The following is a 21,896-nucleotide window of genomic DNA, read 5'->3' on the forward strand; positions in this document are numbered from 1 at the left end:
TGGGGCTGAGAGGGGCACAACTGCCAGTTGAAAAGGCGTAAGTGGGAGGAGGGCACTTGCCCTCCCTCCAACAACTGTCAACTGGGTTGTTCCTAGCTCATATCCCAGGCCATGTTTGCAACAGAAGGATGGTTCTGGAACTCGGGCTGTGGGGAGCTATAGAGGAACATTGGCCTTCCCCCTCTTTGTTGGAAATCATGCTATTCCAGCCTCACTTTGCAAAGGAAAAGCTCTAACCAGCCTTTGAAGTCTCAAGGTGGAAGCCAAATATGTTGACATTCTGCCTTAGCATCACCCCCCCTAACAGCAAGCTCAGATGGTGAGTGGCAGCAGAAATGGATCAAAACAGGGCCACCGAGAAACAAAATAGACATATTGGCATGTTCAGTAGTAACTTTGAGGTTTACATAAATAATGATAATAATAAAACTTTTTCTAAGAAACCCAAGGGGCAAACTGAGCTTGCCGAGTACTCATGGAATGTTAACTGTGAGTAAGAAAACAAAAATCGGGAAAACAAGGGGATTTTCAGTGGAATAGTTGGCTGAAATTGCGAACAGAAACACTCCTTTTAGCGTAGGATACACTGGAACATTTTGTTGCAAGCCCTACTCGTCTGCACCAGTGATACTGATTCTGTCCAAAAGTACACTTCAAAAAGTTTTGATGAGCATTTTCATGCTAAGAAAATAGGAGCAAGCAAGTGTTAAGTAACTTTGGAGCACATACACAAAGTGAGGGACTGAAATTTAACCCCCCCCCCCGCCTTTTTTAAAAATGTGACCTTTTAATAGTCACGAACTATAGGTTCAAGCAAAGTGTGGCATTGTTGAAGTAAAGTCTTTGCGTAGGTGTGATGCCAAATTTAGGCAAGACAAGCATGTTCTATTAGTGGGTCTGAATTTCTTCCTGGCTGCGACTGTGTGGCATTCACTTTTTGTGCCAGGGTGTTGTCCTGGTAGCCATACTAGGAAATTCAGAAACAATTCCCGGCTCACACAAAGAATGAAATCATACTATGAAAATATGGGTAGCCAACTCCAGTACTATAATTTTAAGAGCATTCTGCTTTAGCACCATGACCCTCCATAGTGTATGACAGATAGTAAGCAAAAATAAAATAAAATTGTGTCCTTGCCCTGAGGAACTTGCAAATTTAAATTTTGCATAACTTTTGAAAATTGCAAAACAACAGGACAACAATATAGGCAGCAAAGTTGTTACAGTTGATTAGTCATGCTCATATATCAGCTCCACAGGGTTCGCCTCTGTTAGTTCCATTTGGCAGATTGAAAACTAGGGCTTAGAGTCAGTTGCTACACAATGATCCCATTTACACTTATCACTAAACCATGGTTTAGCATTACATGAACAAGCTGAGCTTTAGACTCCCACACTCCCCCTCCTCTTTTTTGGTGCAGCAACATGGAAGTATTCAGAAGCTTTCTTTTCTGTTTTAGATTACTCTCAGTCTGCTGTTTCATCCAAGCACGGACAAATAGTGGTTAATCTTCACTAGGTTTTGTTAAAAGCCACTCAGCTTCTTAAACTATGGTTTGAAGTTGGCTTTTTCCAACAAACCATAACTGAGATTAACCACTGTTCCTCCAGGTTCAGATCACACAGCCAGCTGTGGCTAATCTAAAACAGAAGTGGAAGCCGAACTTCTTGCAGACACGTGAAGAGGATCTGGGAGTTGTCCTGAAACAACTGTTCAGTGTGATGTCTACAGAAGACAAATGACTCCATTGGCTTACTGTATGGAAGTTGAGTTTGCATTATCACAGACAATTTGCTGAATTACTGTCTTTGCAAGTCAGTTTGCTGAGCAGAGGAAAAGGAACAAACCTTTTCAGAAGGCCATGCGACTGAGACTTCGTACGATTGTACTCTGGAAATTCCTGAGGGAAGCCCATGGACACTTGGACATGGCTTGTCTTGCTTTTAGCAAAGGTAATTTATTCATTGCTTGAGAACATAAGGCCATTAAATGCAGCACTTTCATAGAGCATAAGGCTACCTGTGGATACTAGTCGTGATGACCGTGTTTCTTCCAGTATCACAGGCAATATGCCTCTGGATACCAGATGTTAGGGAATGGACTTCTGTGCTGGTTGTGTGCTTCTTCCCATTGGCATCTGGTTGGCCACTGAGAGAACAGAGTAGATGGGTCTTAGGTCTGCCTCACTTCTTTCTGCAGAAAAGCCAACCAAAGCAGCTGAGAGAGAGAGAGAGAGAGACAGAGAGAGCGCGCTAACAAATATGGGGATAAGGCACAGCATTTCTAAGCATGTTTACTTGGCAGTAAGTGGCTTAGAACACCAATGACATGCACTTCCAATTAAGCATGGTTTTAACATTGGCTGTACAGTGGTGCCTCGCAAGATGAAATTAATTCGCTCCGCGAGTTTTGTCATCTTGCAATTTTTTTCGTCTTGCGAAGCACGGTGTCGGGAAAGTTTTGGAAAAGATTCAAAAATCACCAAAGTCTTTAAAAACCTCAAAAAAGGCTACCACACCGCGTTCTATGAGTTGCTCCTCGAAGTCAAGTCGCAACTGTATTAACGGTGTTAAGAAAAAGGAAACAAACTTGCAAGACGTTTCCGTCTTGCGAAGCAAGCCCATAGGGAAAATCGTCTTGCGAAGCAGCTCAAAAAACAAAAAACCCTTTCGTCTAGCGAGTTTTTTGTCTTGCGAGGCATTCGTCTTGTGAGGTACCACTGTATTTAAAGCCACTTAACAATTATCTTCAATTCTAAGCATTGCAGAGCCTCTTAGTTTTAAGGCTGGTGGAACAGATCCCGAAAACAAGTTTCTGTATTGTGCATTTCAGGTAGGTATATTCATAAACTACTATAGAGGATTTGCCCATTCACTGACCTCAAAGGAGAGGAAACTCTAGCCACACATTGCAATGCTTAATGAGTTTTCCATCTTTTACAAAGTTTGTTGCTGCCAGGAAGCAAAAGGAAAATGTTTTAAACCTTATATTTAGAAAACTAGGAAGCTTTTGAGATACGAAGGAGATAAGGAGAGGGCTTCTCACTCCTATAGCCGAAAGCAAGCAGAGAGTTTGCACTTCAGTGCTCTTTAGGTAAATATGTAAAGTAAGGCATGCCAAGGGGAAAATGTTTGATCATAACAATCTGTAAATCATCACATAATTTCCCTAGATGCTACTACTATCCACTAGTCAATTTATCTTCTGTCTTGTAATATGATTTCTTCCTAAGTTCACCATAATTTATAGAAATTATGCCTCCAGCACTAGAGCAGCTTACAAAGACTTTGCAAGCATTGGGTTTTTCCAGTCTGTGCTCTTAACAGCAAAAACAAACACTTGCAGCACGTAGGAAGATACCATGTACTAAAGTCCATCTAGCTCAATATCATCTATCCTGGCCATTAGCAGCTCACCATAGCTTCCAGCAGGAGTCTCCTGAACCTGACTTGGAGATGTCAGGTGTTATTCCTCAAACCATTTGCATGCCAAGCTTGTCCTTTTCCACCAAGATATGGCCCTTCCCTACTATTCAAAACTATTTGCGGAGCATGCTTTTTTTCACGTGGAAGAATAAACATGTGCTGTGGCTCAGGTCCACCCCCACCCCAGATCTCTTCAGGCATTCAGTCTTCAAATTAACTCAACAAGTAAAAGAAACTAGGTCTGCCCGCCATTGTCATCCCAATGGCTCTTCGTGGCTTGGTGTGAGACAATAATCTTTAAATGGGGAGCACCTTGTATTCACAAAGGACCCCTGTGCATTTGAGAACATAGGCAAAACAGGATTCTAAACACATTGGCAGCCTTCATGGGTATCAGAGGCTGCCTATTCCAGAAAGTCAAGAATAGCAACAGGGAGCAGAGCTGGCGTGCTCACCCCTCACCTCCAGCAATCTGTTTGTGAGTTAAATTAATACGGACACTCCGCCTGAAGAGGGCTCATGTCCTCGTGGTGTTTACAGTCACTGGCTGATGTCATTCCCAACCGGATTCCTGCAAATTGTTGGAAGTATGTTGCTAATAGAATCCATTCTTCAGATTTAGCAGAAGCAGCAATTTCTGTTCCAAAAAGACTCACAGTGCAACACCACAATCCCATGTGTGTTTCCTTCAAAGCAAATGCCATAGTCTTCAGTAGGATATACTCCCTAGTAAGTATTCAAGTTTACATGGAAGTAATCTTCAGTGAATACCAAAAATGTAAGAAGATCTCTACTGAGTTGGACCAAAAGCCATCTAAATGCAATGTATTACGCTTCGTAAATATAGTAGTTATATCAATATTAGCAAACTAACAAAAATTTGGTCGGCCAGGACTCCATCTTCCCCAAGCCAGGTGGAAATGGGCCAGATATAAGACTACATTCTGAGGATTCACAGGCAGATGAACTCCATCTATTCCTATATGCAGTTAACAACATACAATGGCCCTGATTCTGGGATCATATAGCCCACATGCTCACTATTAGCCCATATCACTTACAAATGCATTTGCGATGGGGAATAAAATTCAATTCTGTTTGCATTTAAAGGAATATCTACTTAATTCATGCTTTCTGAAACAATGTGTGTGATCAGTAACACAGCCACCTTTCAAAAGCCACACTTTTCCGAATTTTACAACATAGTGCTCCAGCCAAGTAACGTGTACAAAAAATGCATATACGAAGGCAAAGTGTGCAACTAAAATATGTAGCAGGGTGAAATAGCATTTAAAAAGGCATCATAGTAGGAGGAACCTATTTGCAAAAATGTGTGTATTGGGCAAAATTGCACACAAAAATGCATACTATGAGTAATCTACTGATGAATTTTCATGCGGCTTTTGAAATAAAAAATAAAAATTGCAAACTTGATGTGGAAATGTGGAGAATTGAAGACTAGGAAATGAGAAACGGAGAAAGGGCTCATCCAAACTTCCACATGTCCTGCCACTTTCCTCTGGGAAAACCAGCTCTTTCGTGCCAAATTGAACCAAATCTCAACTGGGTTTTCCATAGACTCATGCTTGCTCAAATTTAGCGTTAAACAGGAAGTGGTGGAACAAGCAGAAAACTGATCAGACCCGTGTTTTCTAGGAGCGGGATTGTGGAAGTGTGGGTGAGCCGAAACTGAAACTGAAGATTGGGCCACATTTCCATTTTCCCTGTGCCTAGAAAACATGAAAACATGTGCAGTTTTCCGCTTGCCCCTGTTTTCTCAGCACAGGTCCAAGTAGTTTCCCCCTTCCCTGCTCCTTTCCCAGGGAAAACCCACTCTTTAGTGCTTAATCAGAGAAAACATCAATCCGGAAAAAACCCAAATTGCTGTTTGTTCCAACTGAGTGCTAAAGAGCTGTTTTCTCTGGGGCATAAGCAGAGGCATAAGAGGAATGCGGATAAGCCCGCATAGACCCAACCATCTCTATTGTGGTTCTGGGCATATGCAACAGGTCAGGATAGTTTTCAGCCTTTCTAATCCAGCAATCCTGCATGTAACTAACTTCTTGCCCTTTTACGGGCCTTAAAAATAGCCGTGTGGCACAGAAATCTAATACTGTAGTCGAAGAAGTCCCTGACACCTAGATGTAAGGGATGGGAAAAGATTAGGCTGTTTTCTTTCTTCTTGTTGAGCTACTGTTAAGGACACAGGAGCACAAGCAGTCTTTGTTGTTGTTTTAAAGCTGACAACCCAGGCAACTCACTATTAGATTTGAAGGCAGCAGACTGCAGACAGCTCCAACAGATGATTGCTATTTTTACCTCTCTTATATTATTAGTTAGAATGCTTTTGTGCTTCAGTTCTAAACTTGCACTATCTTTAAAAATCCCGGTTGTATTCATGAGATTTAAACAAATGCTAAGAACGAAGCAGCTGCGCAGAAAAATGGTCCTTTGGCACCATCTTGGTTTTTTGTTTTTGTTTTTAAATTGCTATCGTAAGTCAAAGTTATTATAACTGCTCATCTAAAGGAAGGTCATGTAGCACAAGCTGGCATGCAGAGTAAACCCAGAAACCAGCATCGGGATGCACAGCTGCAGAACCTTCTGTAGCTTCTAACATCACCAGCAACAGTATTGCGTTTTCATTGTGATAGACAGAAAGTGTGTGAGAGGAGGGCCCGAATAGCGTGAGGTCCCTCAGACGCTATGGATGGTATCCTAGAACCATAGAGCTGGAGGACCTTATGGGCCAGCTAGTCTGACCCCGCCCCCTCAGCTTCATGCAGGAAATCCAGAGCTAGAACCATAGAGCTGGAGGACCTTATGGGCCAGCTAGTCTGACCCCGCCCCCTCAGCTTCATGCAGGAAATCCAGAGCTAGAGCATTCCTCCCAAGAGATGGCTGCCCAGGCTCTGCTTGAAGATCTCCAGTGACAAAGACCACAACCACCCCCTGTAGACAACTGGTTCTGTCATCAAATTGTTCTGACCATCAAGGCATTTATCCTAATCCTCAACCAAAGTCTCGCGTCCTGTCAATCATTCCAATTAGATCTAGCCCTGCCCCCTGGAAGAGCAGAGAGAAACTTATTGGCTTCTCATCTGTGGCAGGCTTTTGAAGAGTGGCACATTGAGTGTATGCCTCTGTGAGATTTCTATCAGTAAAGGAACATCTGGTTCAAGGAGAGGGGAGGCAGATTTTGTCCTTACGGTAGCAGTTCCCCACCTTCCCCCCATTACTTTCCCTTGCAGAACAGAAAGCAACCAGGGCTTTTTTTTCCCATCGGGAACTCACCAGAACTCAGTTCCGGCACCAGTATTATAAGGGGTGTGTGTGGTTTGCAGCACCTCTTTTTCTAGAAATATAGAAACCATTCACTTATATTGAAGAAAGTAAAGGGTGATACCCTGAGGAACACAGCTGAGATGGGGGATAAACTTGCTCCCTCACCATGGTAACTCCAGCATCTAAGATCAGGGGACATCTGGGCTTGGAGCTGATGTGGAGTAATGGTCTGGACCTTTATTAGCTGATTTACAAAATAGGACGGGGTAAGAAGGGAAGGGACGCGGGTGGCGCTGTGAGTTAAACCACAGAGCCTAGGACTTGCCGATCAGAAGGTTGGCAGTTCGAATCCCCTTGATGGGGTGAGCTCCCGTTGCTCGGTCCCTGCTCCTGCCAACTTAGCAGTTCGAAAGCACGTAAAAGTGCAAGTAGATAAATAGGTACTGCTCTGCTGGGAAGGTAAACGGCGTTTCCGTGCGCTGCTCTGGTTCGCCAGAAGCGGCTTAGTCGTGGTGGCCACATGACCCAGAAGCTGTACGCCAGCTCCCTCGGCCAATAAAGCGAGATGAGCGCCGCAACCCCAGAGTCGGTCCCGACTGGACCTAATGGTCAGGGGTCCCTTTACCTTTAAGAAGGTAAGAGGCATCGTTACCAAGAAATGCAAATACTTTCATTGCACTTGTTCTCAACACAACTCCGGTCCTACTCCGAAACATTTATCATTCAGTCCTATGCACACTTACATGGGAGATTCAGTCCGTTGTGCTCAGGACTTCCTTGGGAATAAACATGTATAGGATCAGGCTGCTGCTGAGCCCTTGGGTTGCCACATCTGCTCACCACCATTGCTGTAAGACGGAGAACCTGTTATCAAGGAAGAGCCCCAAAATAGCATAGCTTTCGCTCCTAACATTTACTTTGCAGATAAAATGCCATAATTTAAGCAAAAGAGCTTTCATTCGCCAGTGCAAAATACAGCCACGGCTTCAAATGAATTCCATATGGCGGGTTCATAAGAATGGATAAATATGGCTTCAAGTAATCATTCAGCATAAAAAAAAGCAAGAACTTCTGGCCAAAAGATGGGAAATAGCTGGTGTTTAGGGGGAATGCCTTGGGTGAAAATTACAAGGATCGAGTTGAGATGCTTGCCCCCCCCCCATTATATTCTTACGAGCCACAGTATGGAACAGGAAAACCCCACCCACATCTATCTATCAGTTGCTTGGTTTCTTGCTCAGCACCAAGACTCAATCCGGAAAGGTGATCTGAAAGTTTCATGCGCCTAGTGCCTCCTGCCTGGGCATTCATATACTTTTTCTATAATCCAAGGCTGTGTTTGCTACACAAAACTTTGCACCACATAGCGCAAGTGCTGCCCTTGAAATGCTTGTTTTTGAGATGTGAATGTCCAATGTCAATCAAGCATTTATTTTTCACGTTTCTGCTCTCATTGGCTTCCTTAGCTCCATAGCGTCGGGGGAGAGATAATACAGGTAAGCTGTGGAGAGCAGTTCCGTGCTGACACTGGCAAGCTGAATCTCTTGTTTCTAAGCTTTCGCTAGGCACTGCCATGCACACATTTTTAAACCCCTCTTTACAACCAAAAGACTTGAAACAGGCTTTTGAAAACAAACAAACTGGAAATCAAGATTCTCATGAAGCTGAAGTTTTCCCCAATACCACAGTCTTCAGATTTCTGCGCAGAATACCGTATACCACAGTCTTGCCTACAGTACTTCTGTTATTAAGTGTTCATAATATTCTGAAGACGGGGTGTTTGCTTGTTAAAATGCCCATTTTCCCATCATATGTGGGCTGGTCTCTGAAAATCACTTTCACATTTATGACACAGGCAGATATTTTAACCACAACCTTGTCGCAGATATCATCATTTCTGTGTCTCTTCCGTTTGTTCCATTAAAAGTACCTCTGCAAATAGATGCTGTAGAGCGTACAAGATAGATCATAGGCTTTGGAAGGGGCAACCCTACCAGTGCCTTACTAGGTGTGCCATATTCTTTTCACAGAGCCCGTCTTAGGTCACTTGGCCTTTGCTTGCCTTGCTGTTTTGTTATTTTCTTGGCTCCCGCTACTGTGTTTTTCAACTTGGTCATTTGTACAGCACAAGCGTTTGGAATGCTGATGTGGCTGGACCGATCTATCAAAGGAAGCTACAACAAAGGGACCACTTGTGAATTGTGGGTGGTATATCTCTTTGTTATGAACTCATCTGGAAGCTTTTGTTAAGCAAGCGGCTCTTGAAGCATATTAGGACGTTGCTACTGAATGTCTTAACAGCTGAGCTAAGCAGCAGTTGCTAAGAGGCAATTCTTCTACATTCATTCAGGCACCTTATACCCATTCCATGTTCCTTGACACTTGGAACTGCCTCTGCTCCAAGGCTGCCAGCTTTTTAGCTGGCTCCCCCGCCTATGTCTTTAAAACAGCAGCTTGATCTGGAGTCATTATCGGGCAATCCTTTTCATCACCCTGCTGTACAAAGCTCCAGCGGTTGGTGGCTGTAGATCAAGGTGCTAATAAAGGACCAAGCCAATTTATTAATTTTTTTCTTGTCAGTTGGCAATCTTACTTTGCTCTTAAGCTATGGCGGGTCTTTGCATCAAACAGGAAGCTCTTTCAGAGTGTTCCCTTTAGCACGCTCTGGCTGTGAAGCCAAGTATGCTCAGATAGAACTTACTCTCATTAAACTCGCTGGGATATACTTTGAAATGTACAAGCATAGACTGAAGGTTGTCAATATCAGGCAAGGTTGGGGAACCTGTAGCCCCCCAGGAGTTGTAGAATTCCAACTCCCATCAACCACAGCCCACGTGGTAACAGCATCTGTAGTTTAACAATATCCTGAGGGCCACAGGTTATACCTGATATAAGGGCTTCCTTTTGTCATGTGGAACTTAGTGGCATTTTGGTTTCCTCTATTTAAAGCCAAAAAAAGAGCTTACAGTAACAATTACCTTGCAGTGTTCAGAATCAATATTCTTCACTTCACAATTTAAAAATTTGTTTGTGAACATAGCAGAATGGACAGGCTGGATTTCTTGCAAGTGATGTAGTTTTTGGCTTTCCCAAAAGCTGTTTTCTCTTTACATATTTTCCATGCCATTGCTGTATTTGAAGCGAAACACAACTGATGTGGGAACTTTTTGACTTGAAATTAATGGTTCATATTCTGCTTCTTATATACTGATTAACTGATTTACAAAGTTGAACTTTGAATGAGAAACTCTGGTTTTGTAGAAGCCAACGAGAATACTGCATCATGTTCTTCTCCCAATAATACGAGGAGCTAACTTTGCCACGTAGCTCCGAAACCAAAATCATTTTTTTCCATGCTTGTGTTATGAAGCACTGGTCCTTTGGCATTTCAATCCAATATGTGCTTATTAGCATTGTGGAGCTACAATAACTTTAATCTTGTGAGGTTACCCAAATATTATTATTATTAATGTCATTTCTATACCACTTTGTTTTTAAGGGGAAAAAAATCTCAAAAGCAGTTTGTAACCCACTAAAACATCAAATAAAACAATCCAACATACAACTTTACAGAAGAAAGTCAAAGTAAACATTCAAAGCAACATATTTAACAGGAAACTAAATTTTTATCTTAAAGATTTCAGTATAAAACATTACAGTTGAGGTCAGCTGCAGGATACACATTTAAAACAGCACAACTAACAAGCGGCAAAGATATTACCATAAACACTGAACATACCTGCTGCTGTTGCTGCCAGTTCTGCCAATGGTGGTTCATGGTGGCTGGTGGTTGTGGAAGCTCAGGCTGGATGACCTGGGTCTGTGCTAAGAGACAGCTAAGGTGGTCTCTGGCCTCTTCAGCAGCCTCACCTTTTATAGCTGGAGTCAGTCAGTCACCTGCCTTCGAGGCCAAGTGGAAAACGGCCTACAAGGCAGGAAGCAGGTCTTCCAGGACTCACAGCCAAGATGGTCCTTAGAACTGGGCACTGCTTTCTGTATGTAACAATGCTTTACTGCATTTCTTTAATTTTCACTGCTGTTCTTAGTAGTTTGCATTGATTGTTTTGCTGTATGCGTCTGTAATATTTGCGGGTTTTGTTCCACACAGCTTTTTAATGTTTCTGCACACTGCTTTAGACATCATTCTATTTATCAAGTGGTATAAAAATGGTCTTAATAAATAAGCCCTGAAATATAAAATTAAGGTGAGACAGGATTATTAATGTTGAATGCCCCCATAGTACAGGACTACAAATAATTAGGAAGTAATGTTAACATCTTATAATGTCTCAATAATGCGCACTAGTGAAACAAAGGCAACAATCCTACCTAGGCACAGCTACTGAAATAAGATCTATTGGACAGAGTTGGTTTTACCTCTGAATTAATATGATATGATTGTGCTGCATATCTTCAGGATTCAGTTATAAATTGAAAGCATGCCACTAATTTTCATGATCATTTCCCAAGGATAAGCTTGACCAAAGAAGTCCACATAATGCACAGGATGATTTTAGACCATGGATTTGTATATCTGGTTCCAAAAGTGCTGAACCAGAGTGAACTAAGTTTCGCACCTCTCCTGCTCTTAGGCAGGAGTTTCTCCCAGCCCTGCTGACCTGCACTTCTAACTGCAGTGATGAGGGAGGGGGCCGAAGCTTAGGGCTTCACACATGGTTAAGTGACATTAAGCCGAAGTAGCCCAATTCAGACATGATGGGGGACTGGTTTTACACTCGCCAGGAATGAAGTCCCAAAGTTGACATGTGAGGGAAGGAGCCCTCGCTCAGTCCTGGCTTCATAAACCAAAGCTGGTGAAGATCATCCAAAACCATGAGTTCATGAGCTCGGCCATGTTTTAGAACTGTGTCACAAAGGACGAAAATTCAGAACCCAGGTACTGATTTCAAAGTTGCTTAGAAAGGTACACACACATATATAGTTGCAGACTATATAAACAAATGGCTAAGCTGGCTGAATAATAGAGAAATAATATATTGCAGCAATAAACAAAGGCAGAATGAATTATTGTAATAGCCCAAATTATTACCAAATTTGAAATAATTTCCCCTTGACGTTATAAAGTGCTTTTGGAGTTCACTTTCCTTCCCTTTCATTCTTCCATCATACTTGAAGCTAAATCTAAGTGAACTGAATAAGCACATCTACTTTCCACAGGTATTTCAACCTGCAATAACCTGCCCTGTGCTTTGATGCATAGAAGATCTTTCAAAGCCTACGGCATTTATTTATATGTATATTTTAAAAGAGACTGACGTTTCAAGATTTTCTGCACAGGCGTGTCATATCTGTTTGCATCTGGACTGCTCAGCGTTCATAAACTAAACTAAACTAAACTAAACTAAACTGATGGACTCCTACGGTGGGAAGTGAATGGGTCACAGCATAACAATTTTTTGTAGGTCCAGAGACTACGAAGACTCATGGGTTGCTGAAATCTTGTTTTCCGTTGTGATATATTTTTGCATAGTTCAAAATCAGTAGCTGATTTTGCATACAGTTTGGTTTCGGATTCTTCCTTCAAAAGAAAGAACCAATAAGGAATCACACAGAGCCTCACCAGATTGCCTGGAGACTTCTAGCCAAACGGCAGAAAAGGAAGTTGATCCCCCAAACCCTGTGGCCCCATCTTATGCCCTACTGGGTCCAGATTCTATCCTACTGCAGCCCTTAAGTTATTTATTTGAAATGATCCAACCCATCAAAAATAATGTTTCCTCCCAGGTTTGCTACAAGTTTTTTTTTAAGCCCACAACGGTAACAATATAAACACAGTTTAAATGACACTATACAAAATGGTTAAGTATGTAACCCTATACTTGAGATCTGCTTCCTGAGAAGAAGAAGAAGAAGAAGAAGAAGAAGAAGAAGAAGAAGAAGAAGATTCCAGCAAAATAAAAAGTAATAAAAAGTAAAACATTAAGCATTAGGATGTGGCAGAAGGCTGTTATGCCAGCAGAATATCAGGTACACTTTTGCCATCAGAGACATGTCAGAAAACCACCGACAATGTCCTCTGGTTACAGCCATTTCCAAGCACATCCTGAGGCCATCTTGAGCAATGACATAATCAGGGTACACCCAGAACAGTGCGCTTGACCATGCCCTCTTAGCTATCTGGAGCTTTGTGGTAGCTGTTGCCATGCCCCAAGCATTGCAGTGTGGCAAGTTTTCCTGGGCTGCCATTTTCACTACAGCCAGTCATTTCACAACAAGAACTTGACCTGTGATGTCTTGGAGATGTCTCCAGTGCGGCCCCTGTCTGCAAATGTCTTGACCCCTGCCTCTGGCGTGGATCCCATTTCTGGACCATGATGCCACACAGATTCTTGGTGCAGTGCTGGCTCCTCTTCAGCATCCAGCGAGACCTCAGGAGCATCGCGTTCCAGACCTTCTCAGCCAACATCTGGATGTGCTTCCCCCTTAGGACAGTTGAACTAGCGCTCTGGGTACATGTGTGCATTGACTTGTGTCTCCATGTACTCAGAGTAGACCCATTGACTAGCATGTTGATTTCATTGGCTCTACTTTGAGTATGTTTTGTTGGCCATCACCCCAAACCAGCTGATCTTCTAGAAAGGAACTGGGGGTTTTTTTGTTCTTGAAAAGAAGGAGGTGAATGCAAATACAGAGCCTTCTTTTCAGAGCCTTCTTTTAAAAAGGCTAATTTTGCTCTACATGTCTCCTGGGGGTTGTTGCGTTAAGTTGCTGGAAACAAAGGAGGGATGAGTAAATGGGGAAAGGATGGGTTGTGCACATCTTGTACATTTCTCATTTTATTAGCTTCAACTGCATTTCAATAGGACATTAACTCGTTGTTGGGCTGAGCCCTATGTCATGAGAATCCTAGGGAAAGCATAACATTTGCACATGGTTTTCCTACTCATTGGTTTCAAAGTTGACAGGAGCAGCAAATCTGCCTTATGAGCTCTGTTCATGCAGGAGGTGAGAAAATTAGTATATGTCTGTTGACACGCACACACTTCCTTGTTGTTTTTGACACCTTCTTATGGACTCAGAGCAGGTTCTAGCGCTAGGTTTTCTTCACTGAGCATCCTTTTTCTTTTTGAAAGCCCTTGCGAATGGAAAATAACTGAGTAATTTACTTACAACCAGGACAAAATATAGCAGGCCTTTATGTACAAGCAAGACATTAAGTTAAATAAAACTATATGAGTAAGAGAACCATAATTAAATGACAAAGGATGCAGTGACAGGGATGTATTCTACAATGTCCTTATGCTGCAGTCCCGCACACACTTACTTGGGAGTAAACTCAATCAAATTAATGAGGCCTGTACAGTGGTACCTCGGGTTACATACACTTCAGGTTACAGACTCCGCTAATCCAGAAATATTACATTGGGTTAAGAACTTTGCTTCAGGATGAGAACAGAAATCGTGCTCCGGCGGCATGGTGGCAGCAGGAGGCCCCATTAGCTAAAGTGGTGCTTCAGGTTAAGAACAGTTTCAGGTTAAGAACGGACCTCCAGAATTAATTAAGTTCTTAACCAGAGGTACCACTGTATTGTCTTCTGCAGTTTATGCATGAACTCACAAGCAGCTGAGTTAATGGTAAATCAAATGTTATTCTTGATCTTGATGAGACCTGGGAGGCCGCTCAGAGTGGTAATTAACTCCTCCAGCCAGGCCACACCTCTGACTTGGTTCTCCAAAGCCTGGCCTCCTGAGTCATAGCTGTTTCTTTTAAAGGAACTGCATGCAAGCTGATATCATGTACAAGATTTACTTCAAATTAAATGTGAATAACATACCCTCCAACATTGGGATCAAATCAGAAACTGGGCGGATTCTGTAAATCCAGGACTGTCCCTGGAAAACAGGGACACTTGGAGGGTCCGGCAAAGAATTACACTATTACTACAAGGTCTGATTCAGTCCCGCCACAAATATTTACCAAAATTCATTTGGAACACACATTCAAAATGCACATATTCATGCTATCTCAAACACAGGAACAAAATGGAGGGGTGGTCTCTTAAGAAAAGCCTGCTTGGCCCTACATTAAAGGTGTTGTTGACCTTATAGATTTACAAGTGAGGACTCTTACAATAAAATGAGAGTTTCTTGGGTTAAGCATAAACATGGAGATAAGAAAGCAGGAGTTGGCCTCCTCTCCAATAATAAGCATAGTTGTTAAATCAGGAGTTTGAAATCAAAGCCTAGAATACCCCTCTCTAGAAAAGTCACAAGAAGAAATATCTTCGTTAATTTTAAAACATGTTATTTGGTATTTTAGTTAATTTCAAATATATGTATAATATAACATAGTTAGAAAATATACAGATATAGCATTTTGTGCATAATTTTACAGTTATTCAGAACATTTTCCCAACAATTATTTTGACACTATCAGTAAAAATAAAATAAAATGCAATGTTCCCTTTCCAGCGATGCACAAATCTTTTTTCAGTGGGCTGGGATTACATTTCCAAATTGTTGTTCTTACTTAATGCATTTTACAGTGGCTTGTATTGTAATCCATGTGGATAATGGATGCCACATAAAACCTGCTTCTGTTTTCTTCCTAAGCACTAGTGATACACATAAACAATACTGTTTTACATGCCTGCTTGGAAAAGTTTGTTTCAGCAAGCCTATTCAGGCACCTGATTTTAAAACATTTATTCCACGTCACTAAATCTGGTGTCTGAAAAGCCTTGCTGAAACTGAAATGCTACATTTGTATTAAATATTTTATCTATTTATTATTTGTCACACACACACACACACACACACACACAGAAAAAGAGAGAGAGAGAGAGAGAGAGAGAGAGAGAGAGAGAGAGAGAGAGAGAGAGAGAACAAACAGTAGAAGGGATGTGCTAGTCTGCTTACATGCTGTGAAAATTCTCTATTGGTATTTGATGGACAAATCATGCTTTCACAACTAATTTTGCTGAGGAAAGCATCCAGTGTTAAGAAGGGATTTCTTTTCTCCAGATTAGGCTGGCTGGCAACATCATGGGACAGGGGATTTGTCTCCAACTCCCATGTGCCTTGGTCAACTTGGCCAATGATCAGGGAAGATGGGAGTTGTAGTCCAAAGATGGGGTAGGCTGTTGTATAAATTGCAAATATAGCTCACTTACTTGAAGCATCCCATTTTGCTTCTCCATATGTGTAATTCAACCTAAAAACATATCTAGTACAGTGTACCTAATGTATTATGATGTGCATAACCAAGGTCTAAAATGCCATGTCTTTCCCGAATGCTTAGGAACTCAACTGGCTGACCTCGAGGCTCCTGCATATGGAACTTATATACACCTGGAACTTCAACCCAAAACTGACCTACTGTATTTGTAGCAGCAAATTACCAATGCAGCACAAAACATTTCCAACTATATACGCTTGCTGGAGTTCCACAAGTGAAACAAGGCTGCAAAACCAATAAAACATACAAAACAATAGTCCACTGGAATGTTCAACGGCAGAACTGCCCGCACAACATCTTTCATACACTCGGCAAAATTACTTTTCCATCTTATTTCCCTGCTTGAACAACACTTCTAAAACGAATGAATTTATCTTCCTGATGTATTTTCCAGCTTTCGCTTAAAAGAGGAAATGGAAAAGACTGCGGTTCATCCATTGAAACAAAAGAAACAACAAGGCAGCTTCTGTTTTTCTCTCACATATATATTTTTTAAATGCTGTCCAAGTAAACTCTGCCTCTTGCCAGGCAGCTCTTTGGGGAAGAATTTTTCTACCACCGTCCAAAAGGTGAACATTTACACACACACACACACACACACACCATGAAACAAATAATTTGGGCCAACTGATTCTTTTGGAACACTACAACACAGTCTTCAGTGTTAAAATGGTGACCAACTTTTCTCTGTCGTACAATTCAAAATGCAGAAATCCTTGACTTCCGTTCCTCGTGTTTTTGTCGTTTGGCACGTGAAGTGGGGTGGGAAGAAGAAGCATGTCATACACACTTCTCAGGAACGCACCATGACATAGCTGTCAACTTACAGATTTGAAAATAAGGGACCAGCAGCCTTGAAAATAAGGGATCAGCAGCCAAAATAAGGGACCTGCAGCCTCACCTGTTCCAGGCACTCCAGTCTTCCTATCCTCCTGCAGTCTGGTCAAACTCATGCTGGTAGCTTCGAGAACACTGTCCAACCAACTTTGTAACCAGAGGTTCAACTGAATAGAATCTGAATCACATGCACCACAAGGCCTATGCAGCCTCAATTTAAGATGGCTCCGTGGCCTGGCTTTGCACTGCAAAATTTGCAGCAGCACGTGAAACAAAATGGCGTCCAGCATTCAAAAACCTCCTCAGCTTGCATTAACTAGCCACACACAAGGCATGCAAGCTCCACCCCCCCCCCCAGTCGTTCTTAGACTTCTTACTGGGTGAGCAACACAGCCAAGCAACACAGTTGGAGCCTCCCTCCTCCCTGGCCGGCCGGTAGGGAGGGAGGGAGAGGAGCTGCTTCCTTTGAAATTTAAGGGACATCATTTAAGGGACATTTAAGGGACATCCATCAATAAGGGACAGCAGCGGGACATGGCGCTGGAATAAGGGACTGTCCCATCAAATAAGAGACACTTGACAGCTATGCACCATGACAGAACATGGGTTGAAGACCACAAGGTGGGATAAATCTCCATGTCAAAAACTGTGGGAAAGCTAGCAGCTCAAAGAGAAAGGTTCTCTGACATCGCTTTCTCTTTGACATCAAGATTTCTGTGTAGAGAGGGTTGATTTTTAAACACGTGAGTGAGCATTCGGACATACAGATGACTCCTCAACTTGCATTTTGAGCTGGAACAGCTCAGGAGTGATATGCCATATGTTCCCCCTCCAGGGTACTGGTCAGTTCCCAGGCTAAACAAACTGAAGCAACAGGTGGCTTTTGCCTCAAAGAGAAGCAAAGTCATGAATGTATCTCACTGGTGGGGAACCTCAGGCTCAGCACGGGGCAAATACATCCCCCAGGCCTCACTATCCAGCTGTTGGGACTTTCCTCAGGCTACACTCTTCACCAGACTTACTTTTATGTCCTCCTTGACCGTTTTTGCCTGGTTGGAATATGGCCGTAATTCTGATAATGTCTTTCAATCACCTGGGCAGAGAAAGGTGCGGGAGTGTGTCTAGAAACCAGCCCAAATGAGAATGCAGATTTCGGTTTGAAAAAAGGATTCCCACCCCTGCTGTAGGTAAATGCAGCAGACTATGATAAAAGGTAAAGGGACCCCTGACCATTAGGTCCAGTAGTGACCGACTCTGGGGTTGCAGCACTCATCTCACTTTATTGGCCAAGGGAGCCGGCGTACAGCTTCCGGGTCATGTGGCCAGCATGACTAAGACGCTTCTGGCGAACCAGAGCAGCGCATGGAAACGCCGTTTACCTTCCCACTGGCACTTTGATGTGCTTTCAAACTGCTAGGTTGGCAGGAGCAGGGACCAAGGAAAGGGAGCTCACCCTGTCGTAGGGATTCGAACCGCAGACCTTCTGATCAGCAAGTCCTAGGCTCTGTGGTTTAACCCACAGGGCTAACTGCGTCCTATGATAGTTTCTCATACTACATAATAAATCTAGTACAGTGGTGCCCCGCAAGACGAACGCCTCGCAAGACGAAAAACTCGCAAGACGAAAGGTTTTTTCGTTTTCGAGTTGCTTCGCAAGACGAATTTCCCTATGGGCTTGCTTCGCAAGACGAAAACGTCTTGCAAGTTTGTTTCCTTTTTCGTAAAACCGTTAAAACCCAGGGTGCATTGCTGGAAGAGGTGCAGTTGCGACTTGACTTCGAGGAGCAACACATTGCACGCGGTGTGGTGGCCTTTTTGAGCTTTTTAAAGAGTTTGCTGAATTTTTGAAGCTTTTCCAAAACTTCTTTTGCAGCTGTTTGGTAAGTTAAACTTTTAAAACTTTTTTGGGTTTTTTGGATTTTGGGTTGGGGTGCTTAGAATTCAAGGACTTGGTGTTGGGGAGAGGTTTGCAAGAATCTGGGAGCTTGTGTGGGGGTTTTTTGAATTTTTATGATTTTCTGTGACCATTGGGCCATGTTTATTTAAAAAAAAACAAAAAAAAACTGGGTTTGAATTTCTGTGTGCTGGGTGGATGGGGGAACAGCTGGGGAGGGGTTTGCAAGAATCTGGGAGCTTGTGTGGTTTTTTCTGCATTTTTATAGTTTTCTGTGACCATTGGGCCATGTTTTTTTTTGAAAAAATTTTCTGGGTTTTGAATTTCTGTGTGCTGGGTGGCTGGGGGAACAGCTGGGGAGGGGTTTGCAAGAATCTGGGAGCTTGTGTGGTTTTTTCTGCATTTTTATGGTTTTCTGTGACCATTGGGCCATGTTGTTTTTTTTTGAAAAAATTTCTGGGTTTTGAATTTCTGTGTGCTGGGGGAACAGTTGAGGAGGGGTTTGCAACTGTTGGGGAGGGGTTTGCAACAGTTGGGGAGGGGTTTGCAACAGTTGGGGAGGGGCTGGAGGAACAGTTGAGGTTTTTGAAGACTTTGGTGATTTTTAAAGCTTTCCCAAAACTTCTTTTGCAGCCATTTGAGGATTTTGAAGACTTTGGTGATTTGCAGCCATTTCGTAAGTTAAACTTTTAAAACTTTTTTGGGGGTTTTTGGATTTTGCGTTGGGTGTTTGGAATTCAAGGACTTGGTTCTGGGTTTGAATTGCTGATTTTCTTTTTCTTTTTCTGAGTTTACGAAGGTAACAGCTGTGCTGCCATGGGACCCAAGAAGACTGCTGCTGCTGCGGAGGCCGGCGAGAGGAAGAAGGAGAAGGTGACGCTGGAAATGAAGAAGGAGATCATCCGGAAGCACGACGGTGGAATGCGTGTGACGGACCTCGCCAGGGAGTACGGCAGGAACCCATCGACCATCGGGACCATCCTGAAGATGAGGGAGAAGATCCTTGCGACTGATGCAGCCAAGGGAGTCACCAGGATCGTGAAGAACCGCCCAGCTGTTCTGGAGGAGGTCGAGAAGTTGCTGCTCATCTGGTTAGAAGAGAAGCAGCGTGCAGGGGACACAGTGACTGAGGCCGTCATTTGTGAGAAGGCCAAGGCCTTGCACGCAGACCTCATCCGGGAACAGCCAGGAACCTCGGCCGAGCCAGAAGTCTTCAAGGCAAGCAGAGGCTGGTTTGACCGGTTCAAGGCAAGATCTGGAATCCACAGCGTGGTCAGGCATGGAGAGGCTGCCAGTTCTGATGTTCCTGCGGCTGAAGACTTTGCCTTGGAGTTCCTGGAGGTTGTGAAGACGGAGGGCTACGTTCCACAGCAGGTCTTCAACTGCGACGAGACCGGGCTGTTTTGAAAGAGGATGCCCAAAAGGACTTTCCTCACACAGGAGGAGGCCAAGTTGCCTGGCCACAAGCCCATGAAGGACCGTCTGACCCTGCTCTTCTGTGCCAACGCAAGCGGCGACCTGAAGATCAAGCCCCTGCTGGTGTACCACTCGGAGAACCCACGGGCCTTCAAGAAACACAAGGTCGACAAGGAGCGGCTGAGTGTCATGTGGCGATCCAACAGCAAGGCTTGGGTCACACGTGTGCTGTTTGTGGACTGGGTCAATCTTGCTTTTGGCCCTGCTGTCAAACAGTACCTGCTGGACAACGACCTGCCACTGAAGGCTTTGCTTCTGATGGACAATGCTCCTGCTCATCCTAAAGGCCTTGAGGTGGACTTGTTGGAGGAGTTCAGCTTCATCAACATCATGTTCCTGCCGCCTAACACCACGCCACTGCTCCAGCCGATGGATCAGCAGGTCATCGCCAATTTCAAGAAACTCTACACCAAGGAGCTTTTCAGGCGATGCTTCGAGGTGACTGATTGCACCACCATCACCCTGCGGGAATTCTGGAAGGACCACTTCGACATCGTCACCTGCTTGAAGATGATCACCTGGAACGGGATCAGCCAGAGAAATTTGAATTGCGCTTGGCGCAGCCTGTGGCCGGACTGTGTGGCACCAAGTGACTCTGATGCACCAGAGTCGACAGTGGTGCAGGACATTGTTGCCTTGGGGAGGACCATGGGCCTGGAGGTCACAGAGGAGGACGTCTGCGAGCTGGTGGAGGAGCACGACCACGAGCTGACCACCCAGGAGCTGGTTGAACTGCAGTCAGAGGTTGCGCAGGAGCAGGCCTCGCTGGAAGAGGAGGAAGCAACTGAGGAACGGCCATCCTCCAAAGAACTGAGGGACATTTGCCAGAAGTGGAAGGAGGTGCAGGCTTTTGCAGAGCGGCACCACCCTATCAAGCACGTGGCACATGACCAAGTGAACACTTTTGATACGACGGTCATGTTGCCTCTCAGGGAGCTGCTGAAAAGGCGGATGAAGCAGCAGACCATGGACAGGTTCCTCAGCAAGAAGCAAAGAGTGGAAGAGGAACCTTCTTCGAGTGGTCCCCCAGAGTCTTAGAAAATGTAATGTACCCTTTTTTGATTTTTAAATGTTTTTCCTGTCATGTTTAGAAACTTAATTTATTGTTCCTTCAATTTTTGATATGCTCTTTAAAGTATGTGTGACTTTAAAGAGCAGTTAATAAACTATTGTTGTACCAAATTTGGCTTTGATTGGACTTTTTTTGACCATAGGAACGCATTAATTGAATTTCAATGCATTCCTATGGGAACCCGTGCTTCACAAGACGAAAAATCCGCTAGACGAAAAAACTCGCGGAACGAATTAATTTCGTCTTGCGAGGCACCACTGTAGTCCGGCTGCCTTAAAGCACAGTGATGGGGATAATGGTAAGCCGAATTGATGTTTTGCTGCTTGCAGGGCACCTGAAGCAAACCACAAAATGGCACGCACCCCCTGTCAGGGAAAAAGCAGTGTGTGAAGATCTACATCAGGAAAAAGGCGGGAAATCAAATTTACAAGTTGAGCTGAAGTGAGAATCAAAGGCCATTGAGGGGCGGGAAGGGGGGAGGAAGGGGTCCACTCTGAATCATGCAGGGTGGGTGCAGAGCCCAGAAGTCCCTATAGGGCAGCTCCTGGTAATTTCCGCCTTAGGGGTGGAAAGAGACCAGCAGCTCCTCCTATTCGCCAAGAGGCCACAGTAAAGGCGGCACTGAGGAGTACGCAGCTGCCACTGCTGCAGTAGCTGTGGGTGATGCATTCCTTGGTGGCTGGACCCACTGCCCCTAAGGATGCTCC

At 43.7% G+C, this 21,896-nt stretch overlaps 2 protein-coding genes across 2 annotated transcripts in view; one reads left to right on the forward strand and one right to left on the reverse strand.

Moving 5' to 3' along the window:
* The window catches only part of COL24A1 (collagen type XXIV alpha 1 chain), a 331,774-nt gene that overhangs the window by 175,839 nt on the left and 134,039 nt on the right, over nucleotides 1-21,896 (reverse strand). The window lies entirely within an intron of this gene.
* On the forward strand, nucleotides 19,167-20,049 carry LOC308478750 (tigger transposable element-derived protein 1-like). The gene is made up of 2 exons (XM_081008851.1): nucleotides 19,167-19,317; nucleotides 19,441-20,049. Exon 2 carries the CDS (start codon nucleotides 19,458-19,460, stop codon nucleotides 20,046-20,048), a length of 591 nt encoding a protein of 196 aa, XP_080864977.1. The 5' UTR covers nucleotides 19,167-19,317; nucleotides 19,441-19,457; the 3' UTR covers nucleotide 20,049.

This window comes from Podarcis pityusensis (assembly GCF_964106645.2).
Source record: "Podarcis pityusensis genome assembly, chromosome: 6".
Classification (NCBI taxonomy): Eukaryota; Metazoa; Chordata; class Lepidosauria; order Squamata; family Lacertidae; genus Podarcis; species Podarcis pityusensis.

What these genes read in the sequence shown, in the direction of transcription:
- LOC308478750 (XM_081008851.1), top strand. Translation starts at nt 19,458, where the DNA reads ATGGGACCCAAGAAGACTGCTGCTGCTGCGGAGGCCGGCGAGAGGAAG.